Genomic DNA, 20,014 nt, shown 5'->3' with positions numbered 1-20,014 from the left:
CGTCTGACACATTGATACTTTATATACACAAGGATTTTTTTCAAAGGAATTAAGAAAAATGGTAAGCTTATAAGCTATAGGATTTAGAAAAAAAATATCCTACTAAGCAGGTCACTGCCTCTGCTCATGATGAATCATTTAACGGCAATTCCATTTCTAATTGTTCAGTCAGTAAACTTAGTTCAGCACTTCCAGGATTCTTAGAGGAGGCATTTATTGGACACAAACCCCTGTCAATTTCTGATTAATGGTTATAAGGCTTGTCACAAACATAACAGAATTCCAGATCTCATATCACTTCAATATAGTGACAGAATCTCCACTTATTGATGCTTTTTCAAATTCAAAGTATTTCAGCAGGTTTATTTTTTTATTAATTATTTGAACTGTTGACATCTTGAAGCTATATCTCATTGCTTATAGATGTTATCTGGGAAAGCTTAACTTGGGATTAAATTCTTATCCCCAGCAAGATTCTAAGAAAATAACTTTAAGACATTAACAAACAAACAGTTATGCCAGCTAATGGTGACTTAAGTTTTTTTAAGACTTCCATCATCAGTCTCCTCACTGTAAGCCATGTATCAGTAGAATTCAATTAATGATTTTTTTTCTTGCAGTTGCAGGGAAAACAGACAAGACTGTATACTTATTCGGGTAATTCTGTCAATCTTAGCAGACACTGATGCTGTCCAGTGACAGAAATTTACATACTGTTATTCCGCCAATTAACAAAGATGTCCGGAACTCGTAAAAAAGGCAATAGACTTCAATAGAAAAATTCCATGTCTCTGTGTTTAGTTCTTGCAGTGTTAGGACCTGAGGATATCAAATTGATTAAACCAATACGAAATCTGTTTAAAATTAACTGCAGAGGCAGGGGTCCAAATATCAAGCCCTGGGGGTGAGGCTATACATGTAATGGATTTATTGTCAAAAGTCTGCAGTGGGAATAAAGTTGGGAAAAAAAATCTATCAGAGAGTTGACCGAGTCAGATTGTGTGGGCTAGCTGACCCGATAGTGTCAGTATTGTTGAAAAAATCTCTGCCGCTTTATATAACTTAAAATGACATTTATCCTAGCCCTGGTGTTGTCTGGATGGTCCATATATCATTGGATTTAACTTTCTGCTGCATTATGGGAGCTTGGTGATTTTTTAGCAGGAATAGATGATGCGCGTACATTGCTCCTGTGGTGCAGCATTCTGCACAAGTAACACCTATGTGCCAGTGCAACAAAGAAGGTAAGAATTTTGATTATTTTACTTTTGAAATTTCTTTTTTAAATTTCTTTTTTAAAAATATTTATTAGAACCAAAAATTAATAATAATTAAATGAATTTTTTACTTTAACAACGTTTTTCCAATATTTTTTTTAACACTGAAATTGCGTTAGCTATCAAAATAGTTTCATAGATGTGCACACGATGATCACACCTTCTTGTAGATCCCTTAATATAAAAGTTTGGTTGAAAAACAAGGGAGTTATAGCCATTTAAAGTTTCAATTTTTAATTTAAAGCAACTTAATGAATTTCTGTAATTGAATATTTAAAATTTTTAGGAAATACAAATATTTTAAATTTCAAAGAATTTCTCAAAAAACAAAGGAGATATAGCCATTTAAAGTTTCAGCCAATCAGCTCAGCACACGCACATCTTTTCAAAAATTCATATATTACTGGTAGATCATTATAATGTAGGACATGTAAAATTTCAAAGGATTATAACAATTACAATATGTTTTAATTAATTAAATTTTTTTCCCAAAAAGCAATTTGTTTCTTGAATTATAAAGCACGTGCGCGCAAAATGACCTTTGTTTAACTTACATAACTGTCAATATTTCACCTAAGTCGGATGTGTAAAAGTTGTATTCCAATAAAATTTATATTCTCAAAATGAAATTACTATTCTGAAACACTGCATTATTTTTTTCCATTAAATTGTTATTTTTATAATATAAGTGTTCACATTACATTATTCTGAAATTTGTGGAAGTCAGGGGACATAACTCATGCTTTAAAGTTATTAAAACAATATCAAGGCATGCAGTCAAAATATGATATGCTGTCAAAATTTAATATAGAGAGTTATGGAACATTAAGCATGTATAGTATAACCTAAAGGGATGATGTTTTCTGATATTACAAAGAGTCAGAGCTGCCAGTGCAGCAGAAAATCTGGAACCTTACAGCAGTTTGATCTTTATTATTGGTAGTTCTGAAAATGATTGTCTGTACAACTTAAAAATGAAATACTCAACCCCCATCAAAAGCAAATGAAACTTGACCAAACAATTTGTAGAACAAAGGAGATAGTTGTGAGATCTAGAGGTCTGTCTAATTAGTTGTGATGGGTGTAGACCTGAGGCTTACAGATCTGAGTTACCGTTATGAGGAGACATCATAGCATTGAGAGATGTTTTACACTGTGTACTGATAGATCACCCTAACAGGGTCCTAATTAACCCATACAACAGAAATACAGTAAGCTTAGACATCATGCAATCTTGACTCATCTTATTAGTACTGGTAACTCAATATTTACAACCATATTATCTCATGTACTCATTATGACAATTAAATTCTAATGAACTGTAAATCTGTTAAGCATTATCATTACTCATTAAAATGTAAGAACTTCAGAATTTTCATTTCTCTCTCTCTCTCTCTTTCTCTCTCTCTTAATTGGTACAAAATTCTTCACACACAGGCACATGCACTCAGCACTCATCTTATATCATACCATTTCTACTCATGCTGATCAGTTTATAACAACCAAATTGCATGATCCTAAATTTTAAAGCAATTTACATTTTCATCAACATGGCTCTGTTTTTTTTTTGTTTTTTTTTTTTTTTTTTTTTTTTTTTTTTGTTAAAAGTGCATATATGTGCTTTTACAAACTATATAGTTTTTTCTCTTTTCTCAGAAATTCATATTGTTTTTTTAAAAACTATTCAGTTTTCCTAAATATGGGAGCTGAGATGAAATGCTTAGATGTTTAAGAACTTTACTGCCCACAGAAATAGAAATTTTAACAGCATTTGGAGATTCATAAATGATTACAAAAACGAATCAAATTCTGCTGATTCAGATGTTTTTAGTAAGAATAAGTCACTGAACAAAATTTGAAATCAATACAAGAGAGCAAAGTTCCCCAGCAATCTGTCAATCATTTCTTTATTAAATTCATAGGTTGGTATTGTTAAGGCACACAACAACATGATATCTGTCAAAAGGTGATCTTTCAGCTGTAAAACATAAGACAATAAACAGATAAATTCATTTGATTTTAATTGAACTGTCATTGAATGTTAAGTTAGATTATGATGCAAATTTTAACATTTTGTCCCTATATTTCGTTACATTCTGTTTCCTTTTGGCTTAGAAGAAATTCTCTCTCTCTCTCTCTATCCCTCTTAGACTCCCTCTCTCTCTCTCTCTCTCTCTCTCTCTCTGTGGGGTTTTCCATTCAATTGACTTAAGTCATCGTAACATATTGTGTACTTTCAGCTCCATTAAACATTTGTACATAATACTTAACATCAAAAGAGTTTTGTGAGACACAGAAGAAATACAACAATTAACTTATTTTACATTGTTCACTTCACATTCCAATGGAAGCTAAGGTTAAATCAGATTGAATGGTTTATTTCTATAAGGGATCAGGTCGCCCACACGGCGCAGTGGTTAGAGTGTTTGCTTAAGAGTCGCGAAGTAAGGAGTTGATCCTTACGTCGTGGCTTCAAATCCCACTGTGGGACGTGGAGACCGCGGTCCTTTGGATGAGACCGTATAAACCCAGTCAGAAGTCAAATGTCTCAGTAGGTGCTGGCATGAAAAAGATGCTCACTGCTTAATGATCCTGAATACCAAGCATAAGACAAAATTTTGTAGCTGAGACTCCACTGAGGCAAGTGGTGGGGTCCCCATATGAGTGAAAAATTCTTGAGAGGGACGTTAAACAATATACAATCAATCTATGGGGTCAGACTGCATTAAAAAACTTTTCAAATTAAAAAAATCTCTAGAACAACCATTTCAAATTAATTTATTTATACTGAGTTGACAGTCGGCTAAATTCATATAACTTAATCTCTTCCGAACAAGTGAATTCCAAAAGCCAAAGCTTAGCAAATGATTTGCAGGTGTCAGGGAAAAATGAACTTTATCCTAATATTTAGTGACTCAATACATTGCTACATTTTCCTATTGCTTTTATTGAGTCCAATACCTTTTATAAACTCAGGAGATAGCTAGGATACTGAATATTCAAACTCAGCATGAACATTCTTGATAAAATTCTATGTGAAAGACCAATGACCATTCAGTGATGACTTGCCTGTCCAATCAGACATGCAGACAGCCAAGCCTATAATAATTTACAGCAAGCAAGGAGTTAATTAATGAAGCAAAGACAAGGATCTTTTGTTCCTAATTACTGACCATCATTATCACCTGGGTGTGTTCATGTCTGCAGTACTTTAAGGGTCTATCACATTTCCGATGGCATTCCATAGAGTTCTGGCTATCAGTCTGCACTGTCTGTTCAATCTTTGGGTCACTGAGTAATATTTCATGCTGCCATATCACTCCAAGCTGGTCTGGAAAGGACATGGGAGCTGTATGTGACATTTTGGACAATTCTTGTTCATCAAATATCTATTTTCTATTTAGAAACTATTCTAAATGAACTAATCATGCCTCTGTACATCTGAAAGTGAGCCATCAAGGCATGGACAGCTGACTGCATGCTATATTGTCCTGTTGTTTTTCGATTATTCATGTTGTTAGCATATCATCCTGTCAACCACATCTAGTGATTCTAGTCAATTTAACATTCTGTTCAATTAAAGCCTGATAAATCCCTAAAGTAACTGAAGAATGTATTACATCTAACTGTTTTGAACATTTTTTTATTGGCAATATATGTCAGCAAGATTTGACACAAGTTTCAGAAACGTAAAGGTAGTACTTAGTCCTTTCCCCTATTACATCTAGACTCGGTGGGCTATTTAAAAGTGAGGACAGTCAGGATGCACAATACTTAAGTTTTGTTTCAACATAAACCTTTAGTTCCTTTCTTTTTAAAAGAAAATTAATTTATCAAAAAGGTTAAGTTAAGAAAAGGTTTACAATGTATTTCTATATTCTTGCAAGGTATGAGTTTCTGAGATTTAATTCTGAAACTTAGTTGATATTCCACAGAGTGACTTTAAATTTAAGTTGACGATATTTCCAGTTTTATTAATGTCTAAATCACGATAAAAAGAAACAGTTAAAAATCACCTGAGAAGATTCATTTTTGCCTTTGAAAATCTCTAGAATCCTAGAGGTTCTGGGATCTTTGCTCCCTATCTCTCTACCTGGGGGCTTTACCCTAGACCCACTGGAGGTGCCCCATTTAACTTCCAAACCTAGATCTGTCTCTAGCACTGATTTCAGGTTAATACATTCTGAAATTATACATGTTGAAATGTAAGCATCATAGGTTAGACCAACAAAATACAGTGTAATTACAAGCCAGACATAGTCTCATTGGATATATCCACTCAATACAAGAAAGCTGATAAGTTTTTTATTCCCTTGCATTTTCTTTATCCTGAAAAGTTAGATCACATTCACAAGAGCAGCTATTATATATCAAACATGTACATAAGTCTTAAGACTGTTGCTGTTGGAAAACCCCCAGTGGTCATCCTTCTGATCTTGTTAACACTGACCCAGGGTAGTGGTCATTTCTTTGTAGTAGTACAAGCCAGGTGTGATCGGGTTCTCTCTTTCCCCCATAACAAACCCCCCACTAATTATCCAGGGAACATTTCTCCCATCACTAACAATTAGCCACAGGTACCAGAAGAGGTTGTTTTTCTTCTACGACTCTTCTACATACTACAGCTGAATCTGCCCACAATGTCGCCACATCTATGCCATTGATATGGAGCCTACTGGTTCTAAGGGTACCTACTGGTTCATGATATACTCTGTGATTTGTTATTCTCAATGTTTATAATTTTTTTTCTGGGATTTTATAAATTGGCCGGAGCTTATGAATGGATATATTGCAAATGGGTAAGTGTGAAACTGTTACATGTAATTTGGAGGGAAAAAAAGTAGGAAATCTTTGTAAAGCAAAAAAAGATTACCGGTAACTGTCAAGGAAATAGAATAAATTTTTGGATTCCTTTTACATATTTGCATTAGAATAAATTACTAGCTGCTTTTACTGATTCTTTAAATATTGCTGAAATGGAATCTTGAATTGACAATCCTAGCTGGTACCACATATTAAATATACATGTATCCAAAACACAATTTAAAATATTATGAATAAATACTCAAAGCTGGCTTAAATTCATATATTTTGAACATAAAAATCTGAAGATTTATGAAATTCACTGAACGAAACAGCCTTATATAATTTCAAAACCATTAAGTTGGTCCCTCATAAATCCAAAAGAAGACCTAAATATTACATATTAAAATAACTGAAATAAATTTTGCATTCAAGATGATTTTTCACACCAAACCTCGGCAGCAATAGAGTTTTATACAGTTCTCCTCAGAATTTCAACAGTGACCAAATATTCACACATTGTTTTCCTCACAATTTTTTCTTTCATTAGCAACAAACATCATCTTTTGTCATTGTGAATTTCCTGTGGGAGGGTCGTAATTGACAAAACGTCGGCTGAGAGGGAAGCTAAAGGACGCGTAGCTATCAGAGGGTTTGTTAGGGTCACCATCGGAGACACGTAGATGTCAAAATACAATTCCCTGTAAATTCTGGCAGTTCATTTCCCAAACCAGATATCAGGCAGGCAATTTATCCTTGATATTTATTAATTTCTCAATTTTTTTTAAAAAATATTTTCTACTTAAGGTATAATTTTTTTACTGTCCATGATCATGCCTTTCGCATATTGGGCAGTAAATTTAAAGGCATGTAGCTAAGTCGAAATTTTAGATTTTTTTTGAAAATACAACCCATGTGTCCTGAATACCTACTTATTGTTTAAATTTGAAATGTGCATTAATTTAACTATTCATAGTATTTTGGACTGGTTCGGGAATAGAACAATATTAGGTCTTCCGCTATCAGGTTGATTTCATTTTTTATTTTTAGGTTTTATCAGAATATTTTTTTAACGAATATTAACGAAATCATTTACAGTGTCTGATCGTGCTTGTATTTCATATTTCTTACTCTCATAATAAAAGCCAATAAATTAAGATGTTTACCTTATAAATCAACTTACAAAGATTTTTCATAAAGTCCCAAGACATTCCATATTTCTTCATCATGTCATTAATTAAGCATCCATGGAAGTCAGAATATTCAGACTGATATAGAGTAACCTCCCCTTAGAACAGATCTAATTGATGTGCACGACTGTTGATATCCCAATAAGACTAATATTTCTAAATGTAAGGAATTAATTCAATAATCAATCATTTATAATTTCAAGAGTCAATAAATGTGCATCTGTGCACTGACTTTATCTCTAACTTAGTCTCAAAATATCTGTCACCCTTAAGCTTTTTTTTGATTAGTTTCAAATGGAAAGGTTTGTTTTTCTGTGGAAAAATAAGAAGACCAATTAATGCAAATGAAATTTTGACTGCATGTTAATTGTACAATATGGTTGGTATACATAAGATATAAAAATTGACAAGTTTATGAAAAAAATTTTACCATCTCTAATTAATTCATAGAAGACTGTATTAATTACCTATTAACAACATGTTGTAATGTTGTGATTTCGGAAAACAAAAATGTCCAAAATTTGTTATATCGAACATTCAAGGGTATCAAACTCAATAAAATTCTTTAAAAATCTTCCTTTTTGTGATTCAATTTCAACAATATCCATTAGATAATCATTTTAAAATTATGTAAAAATTTATCATTCATTTTTTACTTCTCGCTTTAAGTTAAAGGTAGATAGTTTATTATTATAAGAGATTTATTGAATTTACAACAGCAAAACAAGTTGGTTTTTAAGCATCTCTTGACTTTTACATTCCACCACTTTGCTTTAAACTCAGATAAAAAGACCTCAAAATTTAGAAACCATCATAGATTAAGTTTGAAATAGAAATGAAAAAAACAAAAGGCTTGAAAGATCATATATTGTACAATTGTCCAAAAAAAAAAGATTTTACTCTTTAGTAAAGCTAAAAGCTCTATAACAATATATATATAACTACAATTGAAGTATTTAACAAATCTTTCCAGAACTTTACCAAGTGAGAGATCGCAAGTTGAAATGTTCAGCATTGTAAAGTAATTCAAGACACTTGTGGCATACTTAAAAAAAAAACTGAAGGAGTTGCGCAGCAATTGAGATGACTTTCGAGAGTGAAATTACAAGATCAACAACACTTCACTCTTGCAGAAGTATGACAGTGCTGTCGCTAAGAATTCATTCCCCTAAATTAACTCAACAGAAAAAAAGAATTCTAGGAAACTGCTCTGAGATAGTTAGAATAATTACAAATCTTTTTCACTTTCATCAATAAATCATGAAATTTGGTTTTATACATAGTGCTATATGTATCAAACAAGCACCACTGCAGGAAATTTTTTCAGTGTTTACTATTTTTTTTAATAACTTATAGGCCTAGTACAGTGTATTATTCATTTAAGTTACAACATTATAACTAGACCTGCCTTTTTAGTGGTGGGGTAGGGGTGTTACAAATGTATATGATTAATACAAATTCTATACTAGCAACCTAACATGAATCTTGAACTCAGGAACAATATTCTAACTTAGTAAAAACAGTCTACAAATCATATTTACTTGAACACTTTGTTAGAAGCTATGTTCTCTGAGGAGAAAAGATTTATTCCCACCATACAGAACCCTGGAACTTAATTATTCTGCAATGAAAATGCCATTGGTTAAGACATCAAACTGTAGTAGGAGTCAGAACTAATCTATAGATTGCTAAAATAGGACACACAGAAAATAATACATCTCTGTCCAATTCCTGATTTTGACTTTCAGCAAATTTTTTCATGTGGTATTGCAATAGAAGGTTTAAATATTGCTTGCTTAATCCTAATAAAATTTAATTGTGCTATCCATTCTACAATTTCAAGACAATTGTGGCATCTGAATACCATCAGATGCAATGTATGTACTTCAAAGAAAACTGAACTCCACATTTCTAAAAGAAGTGCATATAAAATACTGTTCATTGTAACTATACAAAAGAAGAACAATTAATTTGATAGACCTGTTTTATAGCAAGATCAATTGAGTAATTTTCTATTTTGAGATTCTTGACAAGGTTTTCTTCTCATTTGGCCAGAGACAAATGCTAGCAGGCTAACACAATTCATAGAGGCTCTCTGATAAAGAAAATCCTTATTTTAAGCATATTTTGTAGTTTTCACTGTTTAATCCTGTTTCTAATGAAATCTATCACACATTGAAATAACAACATGCCTGTATTAGACAATAATAACTTCTGGCTGTGAAATCAGCAGTCAGGATAATACTTTCCATGCCTTTCTGAAATCTGATGAAGATTTATTTGTTGTATGCAAAACCTTAGATCAATTTTACCTTATCAAGTAATTAATACCTAATTAACACAGACACATGTATCCTATCTGCACTTATCCTTACATTAAGTCACACTGACATTAATTTGACATTTCTCTATAGGCATATGTAGTTCTCTATATTAATTCATTTATTGTACAGTATATTTATAGGAGTAATTAATAGCTGGTAGACATATACACAAAGTAAACTTGACATGCATATACATATGCAAGAATGTACATTAATACCGGGTATGTGTAACTGTGTGACCTTAATAATATCGACCTTGAGTCAGGGTAAATCCAGATAAAACTATATTCTGTAGAATAAAGCAGATACTAAGTTGTCCTTGTCAATTGAACTTATTTACCAATGACCTTGATTTAATACTCAGATGAACAGGGTTCTCCATGAGCTGTAAATTTTTACTGTGTTGGTCCCGACACAGTATAATTTTCCCCGACACAGTAATAATTTGCCGACACAGTAAAAGCTGTGATTATCAGAAAATCCAAACATATATTCTCTCTATATAACTGAAACTTTAATCAAACAATTAATCTACCGTCTATCAATTCTAAAAGGTAGAGCACATTTAAGGCTTCACCTTGCATAATCAATTATCTCCTAGACTCTCACCAGACTTTACGCATGAAGGAACAATTTAAGACAAATAATTTTGTTTTCACACTTCCATATAACAGTTATTTGGCAGTTGGATTAAAAATACATTTTATTATTTTAAAAAAATATTTAAATGTCTTTTCTATAGAGCCACAGCTCTGAATTATGTTGGCACTGTAAGTCAAACATTCCATCGTACCATTTATGTAATGAATTACTGATTTTAGTGTGTGCATGTATTAATTTGTAATTATAACGAATAGTGATTCAAAATTTGATGTTTTAAATGTGCAACACAGTAAAATTTCAAACGCCCTTTAAATTCAGGTTTTATATTTTTTTATATTTGACTTCAAATTTCATGAAAATTATGTACCTTAATCATTGCCTACAAGAAGAATTGGGCTGATTCCTGATTAGAAAATTAAGATTTTTAAAGATTAAAAAAGTTTGTTTTGTTGCCATTTATTTAGTTAATATTCATTTGAATTATTTGGGGCTTAATTACAATAAATATTAGCAGAATATTTGATATGGCAGTTATAAATTCTGACAACATAAGTCTGTATAAAGTGCAATACATCAACAATTCCTTCATTATATCTCATTGCCTTAGTATGTCTTACAAAATACAAACAATAGATAAACAACACATTGATATCTCTGTGTTGATAAGCTTTATGCATAATGCTCATTATCTCCATGTCCATCCATCCAAAACAAACATGAGCCCCTTCCTACATATTTATGTTATATGTACTGTTAACTGTGGTACTTTATTAGACAGGTAGCTTCTAAAACATTTACACTGTGATGTAACATGAAGTGTTGCTCACATCTGGTAGCCATCTTTTCTGGGGAAAGCTGCCATTCATGATCGAGTCTCACATGATTGAACCTGACAGACATACAGGGAGGCCAAGCCTTGTTTTATCATATACACCCGACCTCAACTACTTGAGCCCTGTCTGGACTCATTAGGGCAATGTTGCCAATTATAGCCCCTCATCCTTTAAGCCCAATACATTCAGAACAAGTGTTGCCATAAATATGAATTTATTTAAAACAAATCCATCTGGTAGTGGGTTGATTCAGAACAAATGATCATTCAACTTTTTAAGAAACCCAATTTTTTAAATGCAGGCATAAAAAATATATAATTTATCAAATTATTTTGATTATTGATTGCTTTGTTGATATATATTTAAATTTAATTAATATTATTAAGAAAGATTAATAAAAATAATAAATTAATGATTTTCAGGAAATGACTACCTGGGACAAGTTAAGAATATTTAATACTGATATTTAATATTAAAAAATAAACTTCCTAAGGCCTTGAAAACATATTTTCCTGTAACAAAACCAACCCATTCAACATGTTCAACATGCTCAAGGAAATACTGTATAAATTAAGGGCTGGTCTTAAATCCAGTCAACATCCTCAATTCAACTGTGCATTCTCTTTTATTTCATTTACCGGGTGCATGTAAGATAAAGTCTGCATAACATATACAACTCATAGTATGTATGCTTGGATGTTCTGAATACAATGTTGACTTGGAGTTGACATGTGTTGCACATATGATGTACACTGCTCATTCCATCCCAATTAATATACAATATTGTACCTCAACCTTCATTAGTTAAATAAATCTTCTCTTAGCTAGATCAAGTTATATATGATATGGACATTAATCCATGGTGTTCAAGTGTTTCAAGCACATAGTACAAAATTGCAAACATGATGATATTTCATTTTTTATTTTTGAATTTGACACTCAAATAAAAGTACAAGGTTATATATTTTTTAATTTTTATCCCACCTAACGAGATTTTCTCCACATGACCTCCCCAGACCCCCCTCACATATAAAATGCTTACTCAGCATGCTGCTCTACCAGGAAATGATGTAGAAATTAGTCAGTATCAAGTTTGTAATGGGGATCATCAATTGAGGATATAATATCTGATTTTTATAGTGGTATCACTACAGGATAAAATACCAGCTGACTATTACACACCTTTCAACAAATAAGATAAATAACACATTGTATTCATTTTCTAAAAAAAAACATTTTCGGTTTGACTAAAATACAAAACAGATTCTTGTAACTTAAGATATACATTTTCTTGTTTAGATTAAAACAAATCATTATTTTCCTATAAAAATTAATGTGGAGTTTAGTGCTTTTGTAATAATCCTGAAAATTTTCTTTACGATCGATCATTTTTTCTAGCATGCTGGCATAATGTTTGATTTATAACTCCCTTTTGTTTTGTCTTCAAAGTATAGACCTGGTGCTTGTGGTCCTGAGAAGAAGAAACATTGCTCAATATTTACACAAAAACTTCCTTCAAGGCTGCTGTTGATATGAAATGAAAAACTCATGTGAATAATGTGAAGCAGATCTGATGCATGTAGGCCACATGACAGGATAGGGCCATAGTTCATAAAACATTTCTTAGAAATGCCAAAATCTTGCAATGAATTCTGTTTGTGAGTTGCAAAGAAAACATTTCAAAAACTGGAATAAGACAATAAATTTTCTTTGCAAAGAAAACATCAAAAATTGAAACAAAAATTTGATTCAATTTTTGGTGAAATTGCATGCCATGGATCTTGTATTTACCAGTCCATATCTTTTTTTTTTTTTTGCCTTATCCATTATAGAATGAAAATTATTTTATGTAAAATCAATTGATGAAGATATTTTTCTATTATATTGCTGATTGAACCATTTGCTAGTCCTTAGTAAATAACCAATTGGACCACCAAGCCATATGACAGAGAAAGGAGGTGGTGGGGGTTTAACCTACAATCAGAAATAAATTTCTTCACTTAGAAAGACATTAAACTTGATGATTCCACAGCTAGGAGGGGTTTTATTTTCATACAGTCTGATTTCATTTGGATGCTGGGATGATGTGCCAACTTCAATAGAACCATGCACTATATCAAAGAACTCTCTCATCAAAAGGTCTCCAGGCATTGGGAGTTAACTGTCAATTTAGCAATCATTAAACAGCTAATTAGAATAAAGGAATCTATGAAGTCATGTCTTTTGTATAAATTCCAGGATTAAAAAGATTCCAGTTTCCATCAGAATAAATCATTACATCATTAAAGTAGTCCCAATCATGAAAAGAATCTTCTTCCTCTTTCAATTTGCAGTTTACAAAATCTGAAGGCTGGTGATTTTCGGGTTTACATTTGGTAATTATAAAATTATCCTGCTCATTACCTATGTGGAAAATCCAGCCTCTCTCTCTCTCTCTCTCTCTCTCTGATTATAAAAGCTCATTCTAAAAAAAAAGCATTCTTGATGTAATTAAAATGATCCCTAAATTAAACAATTCTTATTAAATTCAGCTTCCAAAAAACATATTTGACATAATTAAAAAATCCTTTAATCAAACTATTCTGAATCCACACAGAGCTGAGGTCATCAGCGTTTGATCTTACCAAGGTCAAGGTCGTACATCTGTAGAACATGTTTCTGATTGTTTTAGGTTTATTATTACCACTTTCAAGAGGAACTCCCAGCCAAATTATAACAGGCTCAGTCAAGCACATATTTCTAGATAATGAGCACTGTATTGAGGTCCCTCACCTCTTTGACATTCCTGCTTCCTACTTTCTCATTGTATTTTTAATTTAAAAAAAAAACAAAAAAAACCAGATGTTTATAATTGTCATTTCCCCTTACCCCGACCAATACAAAGTGTATAATGCTGAAACATAACCCACTTAGAAAAAACTTAAAATTCACATATTGTAAAGATGAAAGTGTGGAAGTGAAAGTCAACTAGTGTAAGATTCCAATTAATATAAGAAATTCAATTCTGGTATAAAGTTCATATAGTCTCAGTATTATCTTCCTTAAAAATAATACGTACTGCATGCATGCATTACTTGAAAGTGAATTAAAAATCATCTGTGAGAATTTAAAACACTGACAGATTGAGGTACAAACATCCTTTAAGGTAATGGCCTACATCCAGTTAACCCCTCCTCTAATCCCAACCTCTTACGTCATATCAAATAAATTAATGAATGACAAAAAGTAATTCATTGCTCATTGCTTCAACTTTAAAAGCAAAGCAAGACCTCTGCTATAATAATGTTTTTGTAAATACTTACAAATTAGTATGTTTACTATTACATGTAATAACTATAAATTAAAGGGGAGACAGCTTTCTATCCTACAGCTTCTATTGTTATATTTGATGTTTTAACATATTGCAATAATTATGACTTTTTGGGTTAATTGTCAAATTATATGTTTATTTGGATCTTTTCTGGAAAAGGCCAAACATTTTGGGAGTTCAGAGTATCAGTGCAAACACTGAACTATTAAATAGAGGGAATGTAAATCAGGGGAAAGAACTCTGCATGTTGTCCTGTTCTATCAAATACAATAAATTTACATTTAATTGCCTGTTTAAATTTAAATTTCTCTGGTATGTAGCACAGTAGCTTTCCTGTAAAATAGTTTGAATTGGGGTCATAAGATTACAAAGTGCAGAATGAAAAAAAAAAATATTTCGTCATCTTTTTACGTCAATCTCAAACTCAAACCAGGTTTTAAAGATTACAGAATTTTCTTCCTTTTTTTACGCCAAAGAAAAAAATACCGATGTTCATCACAGACCTTGACAGGTCAGGCAAAATTCTCATGCCTTCCTTTTCATAAGGTTTACGATGAAAAAAAAATCTAAGCACAGTATGAACCCTCCTTCACAAAACACTTCTGCATTAAGGAGGACAATAATTTGCTCGTATATCAAAACTGATAATGCACCCAGAATGAGAGTATTTACAGAACTGACAGCTTGCAATGAAAAACTCGTCATAAAAATCAACCAATGGTTAAAGCGTAAAAACTGGTTTCACTCAATTACATCAGAATCAGTCACAAGGTATCTGGAAACCTCCATAATAAGGGAGTAGGCAAATTATATTTTATAAAATAACCACAATCTCTTAACTTGAAATATTTTTTGAAGATACAGAAACCATACAATTTCAAATTAAATCATTAAAAAATAATTTATCTTGTAAAAAAAAAAAAAAGGTTTGTAGAGGCAAAGTTATTGAGATAACTATACATATGTTACCTTCAGGTACCATCTGTGGCTTTGAAATGGTAATGAACATTTTAAAAATACTGGTACATGTAATTTGATCAGAAAATTCTTTGATTTTTTTTTTTTAAATGCTTGTGGTTTTGAGTACATTTAGTTAAGAGTCTAGAATATACGTATATATATATATATATATATATATATATATATATATATATATATATATATATATATATATATAAATATATAAATGTATTTTTGTGTCTGTTTCAGGGGACATAATAAAGAACACATGAAGTTTTCACCCTTAGGAAAGTTTAACTATTTCCACGACCATCTGAAGATGCCATCAAATGACATTCATGCTCGGAGAAAACGGCATAAAACAGCCTTGGCCATCGTACAGGAATTGGGCTCCGAGAGTAATGCACATGGCCTTGCCAAAATTGCTATGTCACTGCAAACCAAACGAAAGGTCATGTGGTCCCTGCTTGTGATTATCGGATTTACAGCCGCCGCGATTCACTTATCCTTTCTCGTAATTAAATACCTACAGTACAACGTAGTGGAAGTTTCAGAAATGAAAGACGGGATGCCAGTGGAGTTTCCGTCTGTGACGATTTGTAACACGCAGGCTCTTTCTCTTACCAAACTAAAGCAAAGAATGAACGAAAACCTTGACATAACTAACTGGATCAATTTTATATACCAAGCAAAGTTTGGTGAACATTTCTCACGTGTGGAATCCATTCAAGGATTTTATGAAAATTTATTCCAGGAAGCCCATATAGTGGGGCATGAAATAAATGACACACTTCTACACTGTCGATTTAATCAAAGGCCATGCTACCCTCACAATTTTACCAAATTTTTCGATGGAAAAAATTACTACAACTGTTACACATTCAACAGCAAATTAGGTGAGGAGGGCATGCAGTATATGCACACTACAGGGCCACAATATGGATTGTCCATTGTCATGGCACTTGATAATGATGACCCCCCATTAGGTAGTTATGGACTCTACAACCAAGAGAGTAATATTGGCCACACCGCTGGGCTGAGGGTACAGGTCCATGCCCCTGAGACGATGCCTAGCCCCATGGACCATGGATTTGATATCCCTCCAGGATATTCATCATCTGTTGGTCTAAAAACTGTCATGAATTCACGGAAAGCCTATCCGTATGGAAATTGTACACACGATCGACTGACCAGAAATCCAAAATATCGTAATACGATATTCTCGTGTTTTCAGTTATGTAAACAGGAGATCGTGATAAGAGAATGTCAGTGTAGGACGTCTGGACTTCCCTATACAGAGAAACAGAGCAACCTCTCCTACTGCGGAACCTTCCAGAACTGGCAGTCCCTCTACGCTGAACTCAGTAAGACCGGGACCTTCAACAGGACCAATCTCTACAACAGGAAGTTAGACTGTGAGGTCAAGGTTCTACACCGTCTCTCTAATGATCGGAGTTACGAGGTGGGCTGCCAGTGCTTCCAACCTTGTCAGGAGACTTACTATCAAAAATCTATCTCTCTGTCTTACTGGCCCCTGGAATTCTACCAGTACAATGCTTTGCAGAATTTCTATGGGATTTTACAAGATTCGACGAGAATTAACGATTCCTTCATGGCAGAGGCTTACTACAATCTTCATGAAATTATCAAAAAATATGAACCGCTGGCTCAAAATATGACAAAGGAAAACCAAGAACGAATGCTATATGCTGATATTCCCATGGACGAGCGACAGAAGCAAGCTCGGGCCACGCAATTAATTCATCAAAATCTACTTCGTCTTAATGTTTATATAGAGGATCTAAGTGTCACTGAATTTAAGCAGATGGCTGACTATGGAATAGCAGATTTGTTGTCAGATATCGGTGGCACACTAGGACTTTGGATGGGGATATCCATTTTAACAATTATGGAATTAGTGGAATTAGCCATTCGCCTTATGGCACTACTTTTCAAATCTGAAAATAAATATCCTGACCACCATGAGGACAATGGATCAGCCAATGGTATCTTGGAACAAAATACGGATAGGACGATTTATCCTCATGACACTTATGCCCCATATTCGCAACCTGAATATCAGACTTTTGAAAAAAATGATTACGGTCGGACTTCGAACAGTGAACCTCCTGATTCACCAGTTTGATTTTTCTTGTTATCTCCCCTTTATTCCCATGGAATTACACTAAACTGGGATTTATATTTTGTCTGTGATATATTTTGTACAGTGATGATTTGAATCAGGTATCAAGTTATTGTTGAAGCTGGTACATATGCTATATCTATTGAAATTCATAGAAAGTAGGTCAGAATATCATAAGAGGGAAATGTGCAATATATTAGCCAAGGGGATAATGCCTCCCAAAAATGATGTGATTTATGATTTATACTATATATATTATTACCTATTCTGATGGTATGCTTGAAGAGTCTACTTTGCTTTTATGAGATCAAAATACTGGGCAAATAATGTTAATGTAAGTTGTGAAATCACTTTCCCTAATTTTTTTAAGGGGGAGGTGGGGGTTAATATATTTTCAGGGTTTTTCTAAGGTATGGCGAGACCCAACATTTTATTACTCAGTAAATTTACATATAAAACCAATGCCCATAAACCCCAAAGTTTTTTCATAAACTAAGGAAAATTTGTTCCACTGAAAAAAATGTATCATTTTTCAACATTTACAAGAAATGAATAAGAAATAAAATTTCCCATGAAATATACAACTAGACGGTGTTTATTTATAGTTCATAGAATAATCACAGAGACACAATTAAAGCAAAGAAATTCCCATTAGAATACAAGTTCAAATCATACATCATTTTACCCAAAAATCCAAAACAAATGTACCTATGCCAACAAAATAATTCATAAAACATTCACAAAACATGTGGCATCATTATAGGTGGAACGACACAAAAACTCAAAACTGCGATGTTATCCGGTACTACAGTTCATCCGACACTAATTCTTGCACCAGTACCTCTATGTATGTGGAGATAATTAAGTCATAATAATACTTATAATACCTGACATTGTATCAACATCTGGGTGTCTGAAATTAATGTTAATCCACGTAAGATAAATTACTGTGTTCACCACCTTGCTGAAAAAATCTATGATGAACTTATTGCACAAAATATTACATATAAAACCACTGTCATTCAAAAATCATCTAGGAAAATAATAGAAAATCATAGAAAAATTTTTTGTTAGTGTGTGTGTGAATGATTTGGGGTGAAACTGATATTAAACATACATGAAACAATTTTCTCAGACAATCATGTTGGATATTATCTCGTTGTTATATTTATTTCCATTACTCATCCTTTTGACTACATGTAATTGAAATTTTTGTTATTGATATACATGTATGTACTATCTTAATATGCCAGACAATAAATCAGACTTGAGTCTTATATTATGATTTTAAGGTATATTAAAATTTATCTGGAATCCAGATAGCTGATATATATAATTATATATTAAAAACCAATAAATGACTTTCTGGAGAGAAAAAAACTACATATTAATAAATGAATAACAAACGGCAAAATATCTATGGTATTACACACCGTTACGGTAATACTTTTTATATACAATTAATTCCTTTTTAAATAAATGAGCTAAGTTTGTTTTCTTTTATATTATATAATTATTTAAACTCAGCAACTTTTTTCATGTTAAGCATTCTTGACTTATTAAAATGATTTATAAAAATTTTATTTAATATTGCTTGAACCATTTATTGTAAAACAATTATACATGTATGTACTATCAAAAATTAAATGTATTATAATATATTTAATTATTCTTCAATTTTTTTAGATGAAGAAGACAAGGACAGTACATAACGTGACTGGTCTTTCTATTGATCAACTCATTGAATTATGTTTGTTTATTAACAAATGGCCATTCTGCTGTTCCGGGATTTAAATTTCTCCCCCCGTCAACCTTTCTGTGACTACTTTGCAATGCTTTTCTATGATTGGTTCTTAAAAATGTTATGTGACATATCTCCTGTATTTGATACTTCCTTCACACAATTTTTCATTCGGCACAGGTGGTACTTGGCATCAATTGTTTGCCAATATTTATGTGTACCTTCCTGCATTTCCTTAAAGAGTTCTTGTCTGTCATATTGAGAAGGAAATTGGGATTGTGATGAAAAAATTAAATTAATATTACAGTTCACACATTGGTCCATGATAGGTTTCAAAAGCTGAAAATTATTCATACAGGAAAAGTCACAGCAATCAATGTGTTATATAAAGATAGTTACGCATGCATACAGAACCAGAAGAGGGGTACGTGTCATAGAAATTCAGAAAACCAAAATATGCATGGTTGTACAAATTGAGCGATTACACAGTTGCGAATATTATATGATAAAACAAATAAAAGCTAGACCAAATGGCACAGCATTTTATTATTGAGGCAGACTCCTTACCTCAAATAGAGGAAAATTAATGTTCTTTTATCCTGATCTTTAAATTTTTATTAATATTAAAATAACTAGTCGTTATTAACCGGTTTACTTGTTTTGAGATACCTCAAAATTACCTAAAAGATATATTATAAACAGCCAATTTTTTTCTTCGTTCGTAAACATTCATATAACAAGTTGCACTTTTAAAATGATTTCCTTTGATTTATAAGATTGTAGAAATCAAATCTTATCAACGATAAACAAAAAGTAAAATAATCAATAGG

The 20,014-nt window shown here is 32.3% G+C and overlaps 2 protein-coding genes across 4 annotated transcripts in view; one reads left to right on the top strand and one right to left on the bottom strand.

Moving 5' to 3' along the window:
• LOC134239861 (integrator complex subunit 13-like) overlaps positions 1–20,014 on the bottom strand; it is a 55,257-nt gene that overhangs the window by 25,819 nt on the left and 9,424 nt on the right. The gene's annotated exons all lie outside the window — the stretch shown is intronic.
• On the top strand, positions 1,012–18,993 carry LOC134239854 (FMRFamide-activated amiloride-sensitive sodium channel-like). Of its 3 annotated transcripts, none has more exons than XM_062721984.1 (2): positions 1,012–1,244; positions 15,550–18,993. In XM_062721984.1, the coding sequence occupies exons 1-2, from the start codon at positions 1,171–1,173 to the stop codon at positions 17,444–17,446; spliced, it is 1,971 nt and encodes a 656-aa protein (XP_062577968.1). In that variant the 5' UTR covers positions 1,012–1,170; the 3' UTR covers positions 17,447–18,993. The 3 variants fall into 3 exon arrangements, with proteins under 3 accessions (XP_062577968.1, XP_062577971.1, XP_062577969.1); XM_062721987.1 differs by lacking the exon at positions 1,012–1,244 and adding an exon at positions 5,842–5,964; XM_062721985.1 differs by lacking the exon at positions 1,012–1,244 and adding an exon at positions 5,972–6,076.

This window comes from Saccostrea cucullata, unplaced genomic scaffold, assembly GCF_032062105.1.
Source record: "Saccostrea cucullata isolate Sc308-1 unplaced genomic scaffold, CSIRO_AGI_Scuc_v1 ctg2714, whole genome shotgun sequence".
NCBI lineage: Eukaryota > Metazoa > Mollusca > Bivalvia > Ostreida > Ostreidae > Saccostrea > Saccostrea cuccullata.
This window is presented reverse-complemented; position numbering and strand designations above follow the sequence as displayed.